The 23,335-nt window shown below is 32.4% G+C and overlaps 1 protein-coding gene across 2 annotated transcripts; it reads left to right on the forward strand.

The window, feature by feature from the left end:
* Window positions 1-684: 684 nt before the first annotated feature.
* On the forward strand, window positions 685-21,856 carry Lint-O (L(3)mbt interactor in ovarian somatic cells). Of its 2 annotated transcripts, none has more exons than XM_023155902.2 (7): window positions 685-890; window positions 1,316-2,147; window positions 4,676-4,919; window positions 6,207-6,319; window positions 6,401-6,587; window positions 15,649-15,935; window positions 21,587-21,856. In XM_023155902.2, the coding sequence occupies exons 2-7, from the start codon at window positions 1,317-1,319 to the stop codon at window positions 21,731-21,733; spliced, it is 1,809 nt and encodes a 602-aa protein (XP_023011670.1). In that variant the 5' UTR covers window positions 685-890; window position 1,316; the 3' UTR covers window positions 21,734-21,856. The 2 variants fall into 2 exon arrangements, with proteins under 2 accessions (XP_023011670.1, XP_074031519.1); XM_074175418.1 differs by lacking the exon at window positions 685-890 and adding an exon at window positions 1,020-1,215.
* Window positions 21,857-23,335: the final 1,479 nt, after the last annotated feature.

Raw genomic sequence — 23,335 nt, forward strand, 5'->3', positions numbered from 1 at the left:
AATTACATAAATTAGGTGGAATTCGAAGTAACTGGAAATTTTTTATATAATTCGATAGTATAGGTGGTAGAAAATATGTCATAATGAAATTCACGTCGTCATCTACAAAAGTAAAACGTACAGTAGACTAGTAGAGGAGTTAATACCAACTTTCTGTTTTTAATCTGAAGTAACTTGGTTATTGAGAAAGTTATAAGTGGAAAGATCTTTCCTAAAACCAATTGACTCAAAATATTTTATTTTCAACTGTCAGTTTGTAGATTTGAATAGCATCAATTGACAGATTTGAAAAGGGTCAATTGACAAATATATTTGTTTAACAATCTTAGTTTAACATAATATGCAAAATCTATCATTCGATATTCTTTTCCTTTTTACCATTACGCCGTCGTATCAATAAAATCAAATTCTGTTTCCCCTCACATTTTGCGTCCTGGGCAATTTCCCCCTGGATCGGGCCCTGTGAAACGATGGATAGGTATAACGAACGGAATATTAAAATAATCTTAAAGGACAAGGGTCTCGAGCTCGAAAGTTCAAACAAAGATATATATTTATAAAAACAACGTATCTTAAACGTGAAAATCTGTTCATAATCAATTAAACAATTTTCAGTCCCGAGTTTTGGGTGTGTTGCGCGCGCAAGCTAGCTACGTCACATCAACCCTGTCGCAACCTCAACGAAACCTGTGTGTGTCAGCCGCTAGCCGCTCTGCTTGGTGAATCTTGTTATGCGGGTTTCGTGAGATGCGGTTCAGTTATCTGTTTGTTTTTGGATGAATATATGTGACGGACACTGTGAAAAACTTGTTAAAATAATATCCGAGAACTTCCTGTGCGTAACAGTACCCTATTTGAGACGTTTCAACGCATATCAAATTTGATTTCAGGTAAAATACAACTCAATGTACTTTTGCATGCCTCCGCGTTTCTGCGCGCAACGAGCGTTGTCTTGTAGTTTGTTATTTATTGTAATTTTCGGAAACGGGAAGACGTCGAGATTGGCTTGCAGTCGGCGAAAAATTTGCATTCCACCACTTGAATTTTCAATTCATAGTGAAAAATACGCCTCTGATCTAAGAAGGTATCTTGATAAGATAATGTTTCACAAAGCGCAACGTGTGTATAATAAATATTCCATATATTCTTTTTTGTTCCGTTTTCTTGTGGAGTGTTATTTCTCTTTTTCATATAAAGATACACGGCACGTTTCAGGTACGGTCAGTCTTTATAAGTTTTTATTAGTTTCGTAAAATCATAACCAATTTGTGACAGTGTCGTTACCTACATAATAAAATAACATTTTGTTTACTAGAATGACTTCGATAAAAAACCGAGAGCGTATTTTGGAGGCGATTGACCAGTTGCGTCGGAGAAAAGCACGACCGGATATACAGAGAATCTGCAATTATTTATTTCGACGATTTGCCGTAAACTCCGTAGAGGCAAGATCTGATTTGGAATGGTGCGTAGCAAATAATCACGTTCTTAAAGTGGAATATAAAGGCAGCATAAGCTACCGTAACGCTGCAAAAAAATACGCACAAATGAGACAGCGTGACCCTAATCAAAAGACAAAGTTATTGAATCCGAAAAATCAAAGTAGTAATGCAAATGACAGCGTTAACAAACTAAATAGACAATTTAGTGAGCTGCTAACGAATGCATTTGGAGAATTAATTGTAGAAGAACCTGATTATCTGGAAATAGGCGTTCCCGGGACAGAAATAATCAACAGCATATTGTCGAAAGACAGTGTGAGGTATACGAAAAAGTATATCAGTATACTGTTGGAGAAAGAGGTGAAAAGCGGTGGACTAATCAAAATGGATAATGGACATTACCTAATGGGACCATCCAGGGATGACGAAGATGACGATAAAGAGGAGACTGAGAAAAGGGATAGCTGGAGTAGTACTAAGACAGAGATGGAAATGAATTTCCCGAATGATGAGGACAGAGATAGAGACTCTACTAATCAGAATAATAGAAATGTTACTGAGGAATATTTAATTCAAGTTAAACCCAAAAAACGTGCCGGAACCCAAGCAAAAAAAGACTTTTTTGAAAATATGGATTCCTCTACAAATTCTGCAGACGAGAAAAAATCTGACAATGGCTCTTTGAGGATTGGGGGAAGACGTAAGGTTAGTGTAAATTTCTACTCTCTCTTTCAAACCAGTGGCTGTCAAAATTATTTCTTGTGGTGAATTTTTCAGGAGGAAAATGTCTAAATATAAAGTATGTTGATTTTTTTTAGCACGAACTATATTCAAATATTTCAAAGCTATTTCATGTATAGTTTTTAACAATTCCATATAATAATACTTTATTGATCACATAAGTTGTTTTACACAGGTATGAAATCTATCCTGAAATATAATGGTAAAATTATAAAATTAATGCAAGTGATTTAAATTATTCAAAATTCCTGCATTGAGAATTATAATAACCTATCCAGAGTTACCTTTTTTAAATTAATTACAAAATGAGGATATTTACTTTTTTTGATATATAAGGAACACTTATTTTATGTTGGTTTTATACCTATCATTTGAGTATAAAGAGTGTTGTATATTGAAGTAAAGGCATAAAAAGAAAATATTTCTTAAAACATTTTAAGGCTCTTAAGTTAAATTTAATCGTGATTGTGAGAATCGTAACAGCTGGTGTAATGCTGTAAAACTTTGTGTATTTGAAGACTTAGAATTAGATTTACATGTATCACAATGTCCCAATCTGAACATTGTTCGAATTACTTAGCTTATAATAGGAAGTTGCGTTGGATATTGGTGATATGACTGAATCATTATATTGGCAAAGTTTAAGGTTAAGTGTTTGTTTTAACTACCTATCTATAAAACAACTTCTACTTATTTTCAACACAAACCTAAATAGAACCCAAAAATTCAATGAGAAAGTATTCATTTGTATCTTATACTAAATATTTATATACTGTTACACAAAAGATTTTCAAATATGTCCTTTGAGAAAATTACTGTTAGCCTATCGGATATAATCATCATACATATAAAATATCAATGTGCCTTATGTATGTTACAAAACTGTTTATATTGTATTTGCCTTTAATTTTTCAATAGTAAGTACTTTGTTCAAAAAGTCTGCAAAATTATCTTGTATCGAAGTGCTTCAGATTAGAATAATAATGAAAACTTCATTTTCAAGAAACATCCATTTTTATAGGGAATAACCTACATCGAATTATCGTCATATGAAATAATCTCAGTAAAATCTAATATATGGATAGGTATATTTGAAATTTTCAAACTTTTCATAGTGTTTGAGTATCTCTGGGCCCGCTTTTGTTCGTTATTTACATCAATGATTTTTACAAGTATATGAAGCCATGTCACAGTGTACCATTTGGTGACGATACATCCTTGATATACTCTTCTATGAATTATTCAGCTCTTGTTGATAAGTCTATGGAAATACAAGAAAAAGCGGAGCACTGGTTCAGTGTCAACAAACTCATGATGAATAAGGAAAAATCACAAAATATGATTGTTTCTATGGCTCTGCCATTACCTGAATTCCAGTGTGTCAAATTATTGGGTTTTACTCTGGACAATAGGCTAAATTGGTCAAGCCACATTTCAAGTTTGAAAAGTAAACTATCGAGTGTCTTATTTTTACTTAGACAGCTGAAACCAATAACAAATTTCACTACGTTGAAAATAGTATTTTGCTCGCTCATACAGTCTCACATTTCTTACGGTATTCTACTTTGGAAATTCTAGTGATGCCCAATGCATTTTTATATCACAGAAAAAAGCTCTGAGAATTCTTGCTAGAATCGGTTTTAGGGATTCTTGCCGTGAATCATTCATCACTCATGAAATTATGTCGGTGCCTTCTTTGTATGTTTACTCAAGCCTATTAGATATTCACAAAAGAGCCCCCTTGTTTTCCAAGCAATCCAGTTTACACGATCATGATACATGTAACAGCAATTTTATTAGACCTCAACGTTTCAGGTTGATGAAATCACAAAAAAACTCTTATGATTTTAAATTGTATAATGCACTTCCTGCCAATATCAAAAATATGAATATGTTTTGTTTTAAAAAAGTTATAAAAATATATTTAAAAAAACTGTTTTTATTCCACTTTAGAATATTTAGAAAATGTGCGTAGACACACTTTTGACGCAAGGAAGATGCTCGCCGAACCTCCACACTTGATTTGAAAATCTTAATATACCCTGTAAACTTGTTAAAAATTTTTAGTGTTTATTTTATTTTATAGAAAACTTTGTACCTTGCACCTATTTGTTTTTCTGACTTGTCATACTTTATACATAATATGATCAAATAAATATATCTAAAAAAAAATCCTGTCGAATACAAATTACGGTATGACACTTCATGAACAGCTGAAGATAAATTTTGTGGAAATAGTAGTGTGTATCAAAAAACTATTTCTAATACTTAATCTGTATGATGAGGCTTCCGTTATGTAAAAGTATCAACAGGTGAAACCTGAGAATACAGTGATGAAATAAGTTTCTAAACTGTCAGGTTCCAAACCTGTTGATACTTTTAGACATTGGGAGTCCAGACTACTTTTAACATTCATCATTAAACTTTGACAGTCACATTCAAATAAATATTTATTGGTCCAAATTTTTTAACTTTATCTCTTCCTCAACCAGAGAGCTAAAAAAGTATTTGATCCTTCTGACAACAATGTTCCAAAAAAGAGAGGCAGACCAGTTGGATCTTTAAATAGATCGACAATAGAGAAACAGATGGCTAAAGCTAGTGATGAGAGTCGTCCAGATTCACGAACTTCCAGCAATGGTCGTGAGCAAGGAGGAGTATGTTCTGTCTGTCACGTTCAGAACAAACGAGGACCAAACGATCGTATGGTGGCTTGTAGGGAATGCAGTAATAAAGGTACGCTGAAATATTTATTTGTAGGATTATAAGGAACTTCTCACCCACAATAGTCACCATATTTCCTTTTGATCTGCTTAAGACTGTTATTTTGGTTAAACAAAAAAAATTCACATTTTTAAAATTCAGTAAATTATCCAAAGACATACTCGTATTGAAGAAACCAAACAGAACAATGTTAGTCTCTTTGCAACATGACAATATATGTATTTTCCTTCTTAAAACAAAGAAGTTCTTAGAGAAAGAGAAAAATTATTTATTGTCTGATGAGAAACAATTCTTATCGACAAAACCTATCCTATGTTGGATTATTTGAAAAGTAGACATAACAATTCTTACATAAGTCATAAAAAATAATAAATAAAGATACAACAAATAATACAGTACATTAGACCAGGGTAATTATACTAACACAATATGTTTATAAAAGACTTTGTTATTAAAATTAAAGTAAATTTAAAATGTTTCATTCTAACAATCAAGCAATGCAATATATGGCCTTTCACTGAGTGAAGATTTCACTGGTTTTTGAAATATTTTTGAGTTATTGAATTTTTATAATCAGTGATACGTAGATTGTTATATATTTTACAACTATTTTATGTCAGAGAGTCTTCAAATCTAATATTTTCAGCTTGATGAATACTGTAATCTGTTTTGATGACTTCAAATCTGTTGGTGTTTTCTGATCGAGCATGCGGTTTTCAATATAATAAGGGCTACTATTGTCTGAATTTCAAACCTAATAAGTAATGGTTGACACGAATTTCGATGTTTGGCCTTACATTTTCATATTCTATTAACTAAGTTCATTAATGATATGCCAATTCTTCTTATTATTAGTCTTTTCGATTTGTTTATTCTAGTGGATATTTGATAACTTTCAAATATACGTTTTACGATTTTTCATTACTGAATTTTTTTATATAATGTTTTGATTCACCTTTTTGGAAGAGGAAGAATCCATTGAAATGCAATACAGGATTATCTTAATTCAAGAGAAATTTTATATTTTATGTAAAATTATGTAAAAATAAGTATATGTTTTCATGATGAGTAGAATTTGGAACCTCTGGCACTTTTTGCTCACAAGAAAAAAAAGCTGACTCTCAATGCATGTTTTGCTAACCAAGTAAGGGTCATCAACAACCTTGCAGAATAAACTTCCTGAGCAGATTTTTTTCAAATGAATGTTATGTACATTTACTTAAAAGGAATGTAACGAGTTCTACACAGCTAAGTAAGGGATAAAGAAGTTCAAATACTCAATACAACATTTCTTTTCAGCTCATTTCAGCTGCCTGAATGGAGACGACATGATGTTGAAATTATACCCAGACAATACTTGGCAATGTCCGCATTGCAAAACTTGTGTAGTTTGTTATGAAACGTCAGATGCGGTAAGTTTATAATTTAAAATATTTTTGTGTTCACTACATGAGTAAAAGTGAATATATTTATTGAAATGTTTGTTTTTATAGGGAAATTTGACGGTTTGTTCAGTTTGTGCTGACGGATACCATGTCGGGTGCCATCAGCCTCGAATTCCGGAAAAAAATCGTAATGGGAACAAATGGCTTTGTATCAACTGCCAGATGCCCGATGAGTTGAAAATAAATCAAATACAGTCTAGTATTGGAAATTCTTTTAGCCAGAAGAGTCTTGTAGGTAAGTAAAAAGTTTGAATAATCCGTTCAACATGTTTCTAAGAGGCAGAATGATCTTTATCTTACTCATTCAATTCCGCCATTGGGGGGCGTTAGAGTACCCCTGCCTGATGAGGTGTCACCCGTGGAGGTAAGGATCCTCCTGAGTGGCACCTAACCCTAAGGTATGTGTATCCATGACAAAAATGTATGACTCTATGAGCCCTTTGAGTGTCACTAATGGAACTTCCGAGATACCAGACGCCTTCTTGTTTTAGAAAGCCTTGTCACAGTAATGCAGAAATCTGCCAGGATGGACTTTCTTTCCCTAGATATTCGTGGGACCTTTTATGGACCATGAAGTAATCAAAGAATCTGATCCTGAGTCTACAGAGGAGATGGATAGCTACTAAACGACCTCAACTGTTCTCTCTGTAAAATTGGATCTAGAGCAAGAGCTCAATATCGATCAATCAACCTGAATCTTTTCAGTATGTCATTATTTCTTTATTTACGGGCAAGCCCATTCAAAGTATACATTACAATGTTAAATTATAATTAAAATAAAATCAGATAATTTACTGAATCACAAATTGCAACTAAGAATGGCTTAAAAGGGGTAAATTTAAAGTTTAAAACGGATCGATTTTAGAGTATAAAACGACAAAAAATAATGAGCAAAAATTTAAGGAGATGTTAAACATCTCAAGATTAACGTTACTATTGGCTAATCGTAAGATTCTTGGAATGCAGCTATTGAATATGTGTATCAAAGGATAAAATGCTACATAAAGATAAATTTATTCAGGTAATTACATATTTTGATAATGGTATGAGAATCAATGAAAAATAAACAATTTTGAAGGCTGATCTACCTAAGCAGAGCTTGAGTTGTAGTATCAACCTATAAACAACTTAAACGTTGATTATTTATATACACATATACATGCATATATACATATGCATACATACACACATATAAACACATACATATAAATGAGGTATTGTTGCATAATGAAGCACTCATACTGCCAATGTAAATACAACTGAAACAAATAGTTGGAAGAAAGGAAAACTGGTGGAAAGAGAGAGTAATATTCGAAGAGAAGGTGACGTTGGATTGTTTTACTAATTCAAGATATTACCTACAGCAGGATGTAGTTTATATTCATAGCCTAGAGAGAACTTCTATTATGAATCCAGTTCATAAACAGATTTCAATATGTCATAGTTCAGATTCACATATTCTTTCAGTTTTGACTTGAATTTGTATTTATTGGAGATTGCTCTAATGTCTGAAGGAACTAGGTTTATTAGTTTTGGGCCAGAGTATGATATGCAAGTTAATCTACAGCGAGGGACATTCGTTTTTTGAACGGGTTTCATAATTATGATTTATATTGGGGGTGGGGTTATTATGCATCCATAATATGCAGTGATAAGTGTATAATTTTCTCACCTCAAATAAGTCTGATTCTTTGTATAGTGCTACAGTGAAGTATATTTTTTTACGATTAAAAATGATTTTCAGGATAGTATTTTGCATTACCTCTAGATAAACAACTCGCTAGCAACAAACAAAATGTTTGCAACAAACATAAAATGTTTGTTGCTATCCAGTTGAGCGGTTTTGAACATGAATAAATTTTCTGTAGGAGTTCAGCACAACTGAATTTGCCGTTAATAGTAATAATAATATGGCTGTCTAAGAAGATTAGGAGAGCATCTCCTAGCAGTTAGGTGCAGTTAGTACGCTGCAGCCATGGGAGGGCATTTCTCGAACAGACTGATTGGCACAAGTCCTTACTAGATCGCGGTAATAATAATAAATTTGTCATATATACTTACAATACACTTTGAATGAAATGCTTATTTTTTGAGTTGGTTTCCCTGATTTGAAAAATGTGATTTCTTTATATGTGAGGTAACACAATATCGAATTACTATTTGTTGGTAGGAGGGAATTACATTGCTTTTGTGATGTTTTTGGCAATTGTTGAGGTCAATATTGTCTTATGGGGAGGAGAACTAACACAGGGTATGTTATTTTTTAAATAATAAACAATGCTTGAAAAATATAAACATAAAAAATAAAACAATAAAATACTTCAGGAACTTGAGTTATTTAAAAAAAAATCCAGGTATGTACTTTTTTGAGACATGTCTTCAAATCTTTCTTGAATTATAATTTTTCAGCTTCTAATACTGATTGGAATACCTACTAATACTGGTAGAATTAGGATATGTGATTAGAGTTAGTTTTTCATACATTTTTAACTTGTTGTTGATATTAGTCACTCATATGACTTAATGTTAGGATTGACATCTTCACTTGATTAGCTCCTTGAATGATAACTGACAGGGCGTTTTAATACAATTAATTCAGAATTGTTTAATTGTACTTTCCAAAATGATAATTTCACCTCAAGATATTTGGGGATAAATTTGTGAAAGTCTTTCCCTTTTTTATCATCATGATAATCTGTAATCTGCAAAAAAGGTAAAATAGTCAAGATATTCAAAGTGGCCTAATCATTGATATATAATACTAGCGAACCGCCCCGACTCCGCACTGGTGTAATGCGTGCAATGGCTGCTAATCATGAAGTGCTATAGGGCGAAGCGCGGCCTTCGACGCGCTAATTATAGGCACGCGCCATCGGCCCACGGCCGGTTCCGCCACAACCGCTATGCCCCTGCATTTAAAATCTAATATCTTCGAAAATATTTTTTTATTTATTTATTTAGTAGGCAAGCCTAATATATAAAAAAAAAATTGAAATTTATAAATATCTTATAACATTATTAAACTATGTAAAGGAAAACTTGAAGGAAAACAAAATATACATACACACCTGTAGATTGTTGGGTTAGATCCATTAAAGAAACACAAAAAAAAACGAATATCATAATGAATTGTCACTAATATACTTCTTTGATGATCACTTAAATTGGTTTATTGAATTAGATTATTTAACAAATTGTGGTAGTTTATTAAATTCGTTTAGGCCTTTATGAAGTATACTATTCATTCCAAATTTGGTGTTAGTTTTATTAATGTAAAATTGTTATTTCTTCTCGTATTGTAATAATGATCTTCAATATTTCTCAATAAGAAATTTTGAAAGTAATTGGGTAGCAATCCTTCATGCAGCTTAAATATAAAGATCCTAGTCATAAATAATATACATTTTTCAACTGAAAATCAGTTAAGACACTGTAATACCAATTTAATTGCTATGTAACTGCTACATCCCAATATCAGTCGCATATTACACTACATCCCAATATTATTCGCATATCTTGATTTTGAAATTTTTGCAATTGCGCTATTTCATTTTTAACACGTAGAAAAAGCAATGTTGTACAATAATCAAAATGGGGTTGTATTAGGCTTTTGAAAGAGTCAACCTAGCATACATAGTCACTTTTTTACATAAACGAGAAAAAAAGAAAAGTTTTTTGAAATATTTTTTTACAAATAAAATTAGCGTGAATATTTAGTTTTGAATTTTCATCAATTATAAAACCCAAATATTTCTTTCCAGTCACAATGTTAACATTATTAATTTTTATAACATAAATTACATGCTGTGAAGGGCCATATTGATCTATATTAAATGCATAGTGTATTTAAGGTACTTAACTGGATAAGGATTATTGCTGTATTGCTTAAAATCGCTTCGTAATTAAGTCATTAATAAAAAATAGTTATTGTGGGTTATCCTTATGAGATAAACATATACTATTGCAGACTTTTCTATAGCCCTTTTTAAGTTGTGCAGTACATTTTTTTATCTATCTTGTAGGGTTCAGCCAGCGTTTGCAATGTAAACGCAAAAAAATATGTTTATGATATCACATTAGAAACCTCTAAAATTATCAGTATTTCTCTACTAAATTTGATGTCATAAACATATAAACCTTCCTCTTGAATCACTCTATCTATTCAAAACAACTCGCATAAAAATCCGTTGCATAGTTTTAAAGATCTAAGCATGCGTAGGGACAGACAGCGGAAAGTAACTTTGTTTTACAGTATGTATTGATGAACAATTATGGCTCTGAAAGGAACCTTGGTGTATTCCTTATTCACATACAATTACTCTTAATACATAATTGATTTTTATTTTATTTGTATTCCCAAAATTCATAATGAAAACTTGAACATATCTTTCAAATACAGGGTTTGCTACTGAAAACTAAATCCGACTGATTTCTCAGTTATTGGTTGAAAAGATGCCATTGACTCTCTTTCCAACGCTTCCTACTTTTTTAATTTGATACAGTATACGCTGTATTCAAAATATAAGGTGAATTTTCATTTTGTCCAAAAAAAAATTATTTATTCATCAATTTCTATTTTGTCCCCTTCAAAGTAGTCCCCCACAGATATAATACACTTGTGCCAACGTTTTCTCCGATCCTCTAAGTATTTCCGATATGAACTTTTTGGTATGTCTTTAGCTCTCTCAGCGATTCGGTTTCTATCTCCTCAATCGTGACAAAACGCCGTTTTGTCATGGGTCTCTTCAATTTTGGGGACAGGAAAAAGTCGCGGGGGATCAAATCTGGTGAATACGGTGGCTGAGGAATGATTACGGTATTGTTTTTAATCCAAAGGCCATGCATTGTTTTTTGCTCCTCGCAAGCGGCGCATAAGTTCAAGATAATACTCCTTATTGACCGTTGGCCATGTGACAAGAACTCGTGATGCACTACACCATGGTAATTGAAGAAAACAGTAAACAATATTTTGACATTTGATCGCACTTGGCGTGTTTTTTTTGGTCTTGGCTTTCATGGGCTCTTCCATTGGGACGATTGGACTTTGGTTTCGATATCATAACAATATTTCCATGATTCGTCACCAGTTATTACCCTTTTATGCAAATCTGGATAGTCGTTGACGACCTTCATCAATTCCAGAGCGATGCTCGTGCGAAGTTTTTTTTTTGTCAAAATTCAGTAATTTTGGAATGAACTTTTGGAGTGAACAAATGATTCACAACCCTAGAATATAATGTCAATATCTTCAACTACTACAAAATGGCGGAACTTTTAATAATTGCCTGAATACATTGACATTTAACTACATAATATGAGGTAATAAGCTTGAGGTCAGTTCAGAAGATGCTCGAAATAGTTGCCTTAAACTTCTTGACATATGAATAGCCTATCCGATATTTCACGCGAAACATTTTCGAACACAGTAACGTTGATACCCAATACCCTGCCGTATACTGCCGTATACCCAATATTGAAGCAGGTTTAGTTTCGTACACCTTTTGCTTCAAATAGCCCCATAAAAAAGTCAAATCTGGCGAGCGGGCTGGCCATTCTGTAGGACCTCGACGGCCAAACCAACGACCGGGAAAAGTAGTATCCAAATAGTTTCTTACTTGTCTGGAGTAATGTGGTACTGTTCCATCTTGTTGGAATACAATATCCACAACGAATTCATTAGGATTCGCTTCGACGATTTCAGTGATGAGAGGGTCAACAGTAGTTTCCAGCATATTCAAATACAGTTCCCCTGTTGAATTTTGATCAATAAATAGGGGTCCTACAATATGGTTTCCCAATATTCCTGCCTAAACGTTAATTTTTTCTGGATATTGGATATGTGTTTCCCGGAAAACGTGAGGTGTTACTCCAATAACGGCAATTTTGTTTATGAACTTTGCCGTTTAAAAAAAAATGTACATTCGTCACTAAAACAAATATTGTGGAGATAGGTAGGATGCCTTGCAATGGTTTTCGTTATAATTTCGCAAAATACTGTTCTTCGATCAGCGTCATCTTCAGTTAATTGGTGTACCATTTTAATTTTGTATGAATGATACCTATTCCTCTTCAAAAGTCACCACAGTAGAAGGAGACGCCTTACAAACATTCGCGACGGAATAAGTAGACTGTTCAGGATTTACTACCATCTCACCAATTATTTGCACTTGCTGATCTTCCGGAATGGACAGGTGACCTGGGGGCTTTTTGTTATGAACACTACCGGTAGTTGGGAATTTTAATACAGGTTCCCTCAAATATTTTCTACAGATAGCACGATTCGGAAAACGTTCATTGAAAATCCGTTCGGTCTCGTGAAAGTTACGCGTCACACCGTAAATAAAAATCGCTTCAATTTTTTTCTTCCAATGGACGAAAATTGACCATTTTAGAGATTTTTGACGTGGTACCTTTCTGCTAGTAAAACCGAAAACTAAATGAGAGTATTCTAACTGAACAATGATGTTCATTGTCGTACTGTGTTTTTTGTCGATTTTATAAACAAAAAATAACTTAACAAACCTTATTGGGTTGTTGGAATTGCCAAATGGCAGATAAAAAGGAATATTTCTAGAAATACTAGTATCGATATTAATGTGTTTGTCTTCAGGAAATTATTGAATGTTACGACATTTTGTAGTAGGTGAAGATATTTACTTCATATTCTAGGGCTGTGAAGTATTCGTCAGGAGCTTCAAAATGATGTGTCACAAGACCCCCCTTTCATTTAAATTTTTTTCTCAGATGGCGCCCAGTTGCCATCTTGAAAGTTTCATCTGTCAATTTCACTTCAAAATAAAGTATTCAGGCAGTAATTTCATTATCCCAAATTTCAATTTTTTGAGTTGACCTGTTCAAAAAATAAAGGAGGGGGCATTAAAGAAATGCACTGTATGTTCGAGACGACGAGTGTACCAACTTAAAAAAAATAAAAAAAAGTTAATTGAATGTACCTAGTTCGTGAAATTTGAACATTCACCTTATTTTTTGAACAGTCCACGTATATCAGGAAAAAACGGTTTGAAGAAAATCGGACAAAAAAACAAATGTCACGCTTTTTTACTTTTGAGACTAATTTCTCATCATGTAGATAGCACGATTTTTATCAAGAATTATTTTACTTGCTTGTTCACAATTCAGTACTTGGAATTTGTTTCTTGTAATAAAAAATATACAAAGTGTTTGCTGCCTTTCGTTGAAAGTAAAAGTGATGAATAGTTTATATTACATATCTATGTTTAGTAGATGTGTTATTAGTTTAATGGCTACAATCCCGATAAGTATGTTGACAGGAAAGATTTTGAATACTGCAACAATGTGGGTTAAGGCAAGCAATATCAATGAAACTAAGAGTACAATTTATTGAGTTAAATGAATCTAAAACCAATTTCAACAAATTAATCTAATCTAATTTTGCCACAGTGAAATTTACCTAAAACCAGGCAATCTGATTGTATTCAGCTTCGCAAAATCACCACGATATTTTTAACATCAATTCACTTCAATATAATCTCAACTTCAAAAAGAAACGCAATGCTAATTGAAATCGAATTTCATTTGTTGAAAGTCCGAATCAGTTTATTGTCTGAATCATAATACCTATCAAAGGAATCTTCTAAAAACAGCTCAAAACTATGAATTACGATACAGTAGTAACTTGGTTAAGTAATACTTTATTGAGGGATTTTCACAAAACCGCAAATGTGTTTGACTAAATTCTTCAGGCGTGTTAAGTATTAAGACATTTACCACGAATCTGCTTCATTCAGTAATCACTAATAAGTACGAGTTGGGATTGATTGTATTCTCATCTTGATTTTTTAAAATAAATCTACACTACTAGCTTATCGCATTTTTGTTTCATTACTCAAATAAAATAGGTTTCGAGATGTTTTTGAACATTTCTTGAACGTTCATTAACTGAAAAAATGGAAACTTCTTTTCGAAACATACCTTGTCCTTTTTCTTGTGATGAAGAATGTAGAAGTAATGTGATAATAACATAATTTTAAATTTAATAAATTCGTAATTCCTACTAGTATCAAGCAAACTGTAAATTATAAAAAAAAAGTAGGTTAAAAAAGGACATGCTCATGCGACATTTAAAAAGAAACATTCTGTGGCACTGTGTGTTATTTATGTTGTTGGGAGTTTTCATACTGTTTATGTTACTTACAATATCTGGTTACACTGAAATTTTCGATTTTGATTTTTGTATTTGTTTCAGAACTCTTGCCAGTAAATTTTTATTTTTTCGGCGGACCTTCGGAAAGCTCTTTGATTGATTTATACAATATGTCATGACTAAACTCACTGGATTAATTGGACCACATACATTCAAAGTTGTCATATTTTACGTGCATGCTTTGTTGTATTACTGTTAATTACCTCTATATCTCGATAATAATAATAATTTATTTCCCATGAATCATAACACTATACTAGAAAGTTGGGTGGTTCTATGGCCATGAATATGCACCCCATTGATCATTGATTCAACTCTTATTGCCATAAACTGTAAATTTTATTTCTCCATCTGCAGATTTGATGTGTAACTCATGTGTATTTATATGTACATGCAAGTAGTTGGTATATTTTAATCTTTTAAATTGTCTCAGAAGAATAGCCGATAGTACTCTGTTACTATTTTGACAAGTCATATATGTAATTTACATAATGTGACCAAATAAATCTATCTATCTATCTTTGCCCTATGAACATATATGTTTCTGGGGACTTATCAATGTTATTATTGCTTAAAGCAAGTGTGTGTTGTAAATTCGTTTTTATTCACGGTGATCGTAATCTGAAAGATAAAATAATGAAAGTAACTGACAAATGAACAAACCAAACATGCAGAGACAAATATATTTTTTTAACGAATCATGCAATGGCGGAAGTCTCAAATTCCATTGACATTATTTATTATCATTGTAGGCTCAAACCCCAGAATGTAATAGATTCGTCGACAGTACTTTTGATTTATCGAGGAAATGGGGGATATTTGAAATTGAACCACTTTAGATTTGGTGAAAAACAAGTATTGTATACCGCCTGCTATTATTATTATACTCATAGTCGTAGTAGTATGAGAATAATAGTATATAGTTGAAACTTACACAAAACCACTTCTTCAGGTGTTTTCACTGTTCAGTAAGGTTGTACTGCTAAATACTGCTGTAGTTTTGTATGAGAAACCTGTTTTGACGAACTGGTTTTGTGTAAGTTATATTTACAATTTCATTATGCATTTTCATCAATAATCTATCCAAAATGATTAATGATACATTTTTCAGATACTAATGACGCCACGTCTTCAAACTCTGAAGATTCTTCTCCATACAATTATAATTCGCCTCCTTTATCACCAACACCTCCTCATTTGAGTCCTCAAACGGGTACAAGGCCAGAAAATTCTGATCAAGAAGAACAATCAGATTCTCAAAGCGTTAAAGATGAAGAAGAAGTTGATGACAACATTGATCCTTCGATACCTGATGCCACCCATTGGACTGCTGATGAAGTCTATCAATATTTTGCCCAATACTTTCCTGAAGAAGAAGCTAAAATTTTCAAAGAACAGGTTATTATGATATATTTTTGCTTTGTTTCACATAGCCGTATGAACTGCTTTTACCTAAACACAAAATTTCAACATTCATAAGTTCTCCCAAGATATACATATACATAATATAAAATAATATTTGGGAAAGAAAAGTTTTGGCTTTCTACTACTCCATCTTTATACAAAAAAAGTGGAAACTTATGTGAGGACTATAATCATTTTTTAAATTGATTGCTTTCTTCCTTTCTTTGAAAGTTTTCTACATTTTTTTGTATAAAGATGGAGAAGTAGTAGCCAAAACCTTCCCCAAAGATGAGTCTCCTAAAAATATACCCCTTTCAGTTTATAAAATAATAGTATTCAAATTGGAAGGGTTATATTTTTAGGAGTGATTAATTTTTGGGAAAAAAACTTTCTTTCTCAATAGTATTCAACATATACACTATGTCTCACAAAATGGATGTCACTTTATATCAATAAGTTATGTGTGTTTATGTAAAAACGCCAAATATTTCAGTCAGGAGACTTGCTATATTGTCTTTACTTGTTGATTTTAGTTTCAAGAGGACAACGCAAGACCTACAGGGTGTAATATATTTTAATATCACTGTTTTATTCATACTTGGTTTATTTTTATTCCACTTCTTATTTGTCAGTTCGGTTGGAAGCAGATATTCTTTTAAAAAATAGAGAGTAGTCTCCATTCAGTAATGAAATTTTTCAGTTACGTGCTTTAAAATGATATACTACAAGGGATGATTATATGTCCAAATTTCTTTTTACTCTAGAACCACCACTCATTTTTTATCATGAAATGGTATGAATTGATACCTCTTTGAAAGGGTCATTCAAAACACTTCCTAATCACCTCTTTTCAAGTGGTCCAACTTATTTTTCTGTCAATACACATATTACAAACGTTAAAGAATTGGTCACTCACAGTCTAAACAGATTTTATGATCTCCAAGGTCAATGAAATAAATACAAAAATGGTTAACCTAATGTTAAAATTAGTAAAAAAAGTTTAAATGTTTTCAATAGCAAATAAGAAAAGTAATACCAAGAGTGTTTGGCTAGATGAAAGTGTTAGATGTGGAATTCATGGCAAATTTTTTTTTTTTTAGATTAATCAAAATACTTCATCTGTACAAATATGCCTTCCAGTATCTGTGTCCAATATCTTCAGTAGATGTAGATTGACAATTTTTAGTATTGAGATAAAGCAAACATCTTCCACTTGTACTTTTTGCAAAAATAAATATTCAAACTTCTGATACATTGATTTCAAAAAGTGATCTTAACGATGGAAATTCAAAATTGTGTCCACTTTCGAATACATTTTAACTTGAAGGGGTGGCAAAATCAAGATAGGCACATGGCATGAACATTTCTGAGGGTGGTAATCTGTATCAGCTAATTAACACTGGATCAAATTTCAGATTCTGTCATTCACTTTAGTTTTACAAAATTCAAATTGTGTATTTTTATGTTTCTGTGAAGATACATTTTATATGATGCCCTATTGCAAGAGTGCCACTTGAGTATAATAAATGAAAGCTTTGGTTCGAAGTAAAACTATATTGATACCAAAAAGTTATCGATAATTTTATTACAAATGAAAACAAATCATTTCCAAGCACTTGCAAGAAATATAGCAAAACTGAATTATCGGTTTTCTACTTTTTTCAACTAATATTATAACAAAAAACGCCCTTCATTATTCAATTAATGAAATATTTGATGGAGACGGCTGATACTTGATGAAAATCCATAACGTATTCAAAAACCACTTCTTTGTGAGATTTTCACTAAACAGTTTTACAAAAAATGCAACACATATTTCGCCGTACAATGCCTTCTTCAGGCGTGTCTTTAATGATACACAACACAAAACTGATACACAACACCGACCGCACAGGGTGGCAAAATATGAATAACTGCAAAGAAAAATTCCATTGGGTTAGGTGCACAACATACTACAACTAGGGAACTGATGCAGACAGTTTATATGTGCTATTTAGAATTTTCATAACTAGATCCATTTTATAACTAGGCAGGTTCACATATTTAGTTGTTCAACAAATTGATTTGTTTGTTTTTATCAAATTTGTTATTTTTTTGTAAAATGAAACAATTTCTGCAGTGCATTATTGTCAGTACAATAATACATCGCAAATAAACAATTTATTTACAAGCCTGATTGAATATAAAACAAAAACATAATTCATTTATAAAATATTGTATTTCATCTAAATCAACGTCAAAAATATTTTTAGTGCTAAATAAAAAGCAAGATATGGTAGTGAAATGACATTTAATCAAGTAGTTTTCTAGTTGTAATATTCACTCCACGATATATAGTCAGATTTGTAAAATAAGTCAGAACATTGTCCCCACAGTAGAGGTATCAGATTTGATGGATTATATGAAATCTGAGTACTAATTATGGCGTATAACGACTCAGTTAACTTGTAATGTCCGCAAACTTTGAGAAAGCGTTTTAGTGTTACGTAAAATGTGTTGAACTTTAAGTAAAAATTTTGTAGTATATACATTTTTAACTATCTACAAGAACAATTCGTTCAGGCCAGTCTCTACTCACGTACACTGTAGGTTAATGGACTGACACCTATCAGAAAACAACTAATTCCCTGGCTAATACTACGAAGGGCATTTAATTATATCCGACAAGTGTCGGTGCAGGAATCTTCACAAAAATATTTCCTACATATGCTGTTGTCAATACAACTGCCGGAATTGATTTTCAATTACTGGAAAGGACAGCTGATTAACGGAAAAACAGATTTTAAACAGACACACTTGCAGACCGGTTTCGGGTTATTTGGCCTTTCATCAGTGCAACGTAGTGGCCGTCATCAACATAGTCGATGATTCTCCATAATTAAAAATCGAAATTCATTTCTTGTAATAATAATAACTTCATTCGTCTTTTCAATCACTTACATGATATCAGACATGTCATTAATAAAAAATATATAAACAATAATAATGGTCCACAGAATAAACATAGGTCGGACACTCAAGACAGGTACATAACTATATAAAAAAAAAACACATACATATACACCTATTTATATTCTTTAATTAAGGTAGAAAGAAATGCAGTGAAAGCAATAATCATCTGATATCCCTTTCTAAAAATTCTTCTACGCTATAATAACCTTCACTAGTTAATAACTCCTTGGATTTACAGTCAGTCTTCAAGTATACCCAGTAACTATATGTGAAAAGTTTTCTTTCCTCATACGACGAATTGGGCAAATTCGGATATGCTGTTGGTTAGTACTTCGTTTACCAGATGGGGCGATGACAATATATTGTTTGTCTTTCGCTGTTAGCTTCAGCCTGGTTCAAGGAATGATACTCTGAAAGGAATTCTATTTTTAAGAATGGAATATTGTCGACTATATGATGATGATGGCCAATACCTTGCACTGTCTCCAAATCGGATATAATAATGTCAGGTCTGACAATTCCACTTCGATAAGTTTGTTGGGGGTTAAAATGGACGCCAATATATCTTAGCACAATCATGTCACTGGAATTGCAAAGGGTGCTTTTCAAAAACTTGGAACACTGTTCCAAACCAGAAAACTGTACACACCTCAGCAACTTTTGATGCTTTATAAAGCTCAGATCAGACCTTCTTTGAAGTATTGTTCTCATGTATGGAGCTCCGCCCCTAAGCGTACCCTTAAGCTGCTGGATTCCATCCAGAAAAGAGTCATCCGCCTGATTGGAGACGCGAACATCACTTGCAACCTTGATAGTCTGGAACGTCAAAGATTCCTCGATTCCATCGAGAGCGGTACATATCAGAAATACGCGACGGTTTTTTGAGGTTCAACCCAGTACACCTCAAACTATTAAAGAACTCTTTCATTTGGAAAACTGCGTTTATGTGGAATCAACTTCCTGAGAACGTTTTTCCAAATGGATTTAATCTCCAGTGATTCAAATCCAATGTGAATCACTACTTTCGCACAGGCACCGCTCTGAGAGTGCCTTAAGGATTTTTCTGTAGAGATGTTTTTATTTTTTTGTATGTATGCGTGTAAGCCAGAGTTGGGATGGCAACATCATAGTTTAAATAATGAATAAAAGAATCAAAACGTCAACTACAATATCCAATTCAAATATTTGTATGACACAAAATTAGGGTAGTTGAATCAATTGAAAAACATTTTTCTTGGAGAATTTATTCTACATTATTTAGGGTGAATTTGAAGAAATATGTGTTGTGAATTTTTGGAATTTTTTCCAAAACCATTGCTTAGCCATAATTTTATTGTCCGGTACAAAGTTTTGCTACAGTATATATAGTATTACAAAATGCAGCGAAAATAATATGTTTAGCTCAACTGCTGGACTGAGTCATGGCCGGTGAGAAGCCTCTCCCTCAAGATGTGCAGTAGATGTGTAAAAATCTGTTATTAGTATTTTAAATTATTCGAACCGTAAACATCCAAATTCAGGACCGTATTCAGTTAGTGATGCAGTTTAAAAGTAAATTGCATAGACATATGCAATTTTACAACCCCAACTTTACACATATAGGATTTCTCTCACCGGTCATGACTCAGTCCGGTAGCTGTAAATTGAATTTATTGGTAAATTCTCACAAGAACGACAAGCTTCACAAGTCGATATTTGTGTGAACTAGGGATTAACATTGTCTTACTTTTAATGTGTTATTTCTAACATGGTTGAAGAGTTCAGAGCATTTTGATATGTTGCTCAGAATGATAAGACGGATTTTTTACTGATTTATCTCAAGACAATTCATTGCCAGAAATTGAAGTTCTAAAGTCTTTCCAGTATTGATAGAGAGTGATGAAGTATATAACTTAATTGCTTTTTTCCTTTCTTCGAAAGTTTCTCACATTTTTTGTATGGAGATTTAGAAGTAGAAAGCCAAAAAGCTTTTTACCCATTGAAAAGTTTTGCTTATATTAATTACTCTATCAATTATGATGCACTGTTTGGAACCTTTGGTGTAGTAATGAATATTACTGGAGTTTTTTTTTTCCAACACCACCAGATTAAAACTCTTAATCTTCCTCTTTGAAGATGATCATTTGGTGATCGAAACAAGTGTCGAGGTGTTAAAAATAACGATTTGTTGTTGGGAAAAAAACTCCAGTAATATTCTTTACTCTATCAGTATCCAACAGAGTAGAGTTACAAATTTATCTCCTACTGTTGTGAAGTGTTTCATTACTTTTTTCAGGTAGTGATTTTAATACAATCTATTGAAGAGAACTCACGTTCTTCCAGTTCATATTGTGATAAAACTTGCTCAGAAAGTGTGTGGTTAGTGCGAACGAGTTTGAGTCAAATTCGAATTCAAAATTTTTTAGAATCTTGTGTGCAACTAATAGTACACTGCCCTGAATTTGGGATCACACTTTTAAATTTGAGGCCCAGGTCTGTTTATTTCTCGTACAAGCCCTTAGAAGACTCGGGTGCTTGTAGGTCACTGGCTGATTATCTGATTGACGTTTTTTTCAACTCTAAAAACAATTATGGATTTATTACATTATAAACTTTTTAAGTTTGAAACACCCTGATTAAATAATGTAATGTTTGATAATCTTTTTAAAATTCGTTGATAAAACTTAAATTACAAATAATTTCATTATTTACAGGAAATAGACGGGCGTTCTTTGCTTCTTTTGAAGAGGATAGACGTTTTGACAAACTTGAATTTGAAGTTAGGTCCAGCACTGAAAATCTACAAGCATGTTGTTAAACTACAAGTACGTAGAGATGATCCTAGATTATATTGGCTCTAAGAATTTTTATTATTAATTTGCAAGGTTATTTATTGTTATATACCGGCACCATTAATTTGTTACTTTATTTGCATTATTTTTGTTATATATATGTATATAATTATATGAAGTTCTTTATCGAAATAGTTTCATTTACTTATTTCTTCAGGAGACTATGCGAAACGTGCGTCGAGAGAAAGTATTCTAGTTCTGGTATGGGAAAAGAGTTTTCATTAGGTACAACCAATTTTATTTTTTGCTTGTTTGATTATTTGAGTGGATATTGGTAAAGTTCATTTGAGCACTTATTGGAAAATTTCTTAACAAAGGTATTATAGAAATTTTCAAGAAAAATGTAACAGATCTAACACACTAATAGACTAGATTGTAATCAAAAGCAGTTTTTTTCTATTATGCCAAAACATGCGTTCAGAAGAGTTTTCCACAGTTTTATTTTTTTTATATTCATTCTACGATAGCGGGTTCTGTTTATTCATGTTAATATATTGAATATCCCGCAAAGGTGGCAATTTTATTAGCCACGTTAAAAGGATAAGTTAAGTTCCTCTGCTATTTTGCCACTATATAACTGAGTAAATCATGACGTCACCACTTATGGATACTGGCTAAGCTTGAGGCTTTTTGAGAAGTACCATGAGGAACCAACCAATGAGCTTTAAAATGCGGAAAACAAGTGACATAAAAGGAATAGTTTCTGATTCAGAAATTTTATTCATACAGCAGTTTTCACATTTCACTGAAATTTATAGTGTAGTAAAATAATAATATATTTGAAAATCAAAAACTATTTGTATGGGGATATGGACATTTTATCCAACTTTATTCAATATATTTTACACATGTGCAATAAAAAATTCGTGAAACTTTTTAAATCTTAGATATGGACTGCTTAGTATAAAATACACTTATGTACAAACTTCTTCATTTCTAACAGATAAAAAAATTGTGAACTTTTCCCTACATTTGTCAAGATGTTTTCAGTAATTTGAACTATTGATGGCGATAATATTAATATCAAAATCAAAGAGTGCGAACTTTTAAGATAATTTATGTCAAATATATTTTCTGGGTTTGTTTGCTTTGGTCTGCAAATTCTTATGCTCGATCTTTTGCCTACATTTGTGGTATATATTATCAAAGACAGTGAGAAAAGGGATGAAGTTGTTTTGTAATGAAATGCCAATTTGAAAATAAATGAAAAATTCGTTAATAGTCATAAAAATAATGTTTCCACCAATGTTATTAAAACGGTGAAAATGAGGGATCCGCCCACTTTTACCGTCTCTGCCAATCAGCGTGCCGAACGGTATATTAATTGAAGTCGAATTTTGTAGTGATAATATTCGCTGTTATTCGAACTTTCAACATATCAGATCTCGCGACTTGCAGCTCAGTGAGCACTGGTATTGAATATTTATAAAATGGTTGTTCTTTAGTGAATGGCAACTTGTTTGATTACCTGTCAAGTAAAGTAAAAGCAGACTGTTTTTTGAAATTTTTATTTACAACAGTTTTATTCTCCGCATATGAAGGAGAACGATAAATGACCTTGAACATGGAATATGACTTCCAAGATTTAGACTTCGTGTGGTATGATGCAAC

The sequence above is a fragment of the Leptinotarsa decemlineata genome, unplaced genomic scaffold (genome assembly GCF_025532065.1).
Source record: "Leptinotarsa decemlineata unplaced genomic scaffold, Ldec_3_MD MMD2_tig00001019_RagTag_RagTag, whole genome shotgun sequence".
Classification (NCBI taxonomy): Eukaryota; Metazoa; Arthropoda; class Insecta; order Coleoptera; family Chrysomelidae; genus Leptinotarsa; species Leptinotarsa decemlineata.

Bases quoted from the DNA above. Each gene is read 5' to 3' on its own strand.
- Lint-O (XM_023155902.2), top strand. From the start codon at position 1,317: ATGACTTCGATAAAAAACCGAGAGCGTATTTTGGAGGCGATTGACCAG. The intron at 6,320-6,400 runs GTAAGTTTATAA...TTGTTTTTATAG, and splicing joins GTTATGAAACGTCAGATGCG to GGAAATTTGACGGTTTGTTC. The intron at 15,936-21,586 runs GTTATTATGATA...CATTATTTACAG, and splicing joins CTAAAATTTTCAAAGAACAG to GAAATAGACGGGCGTTCTTT.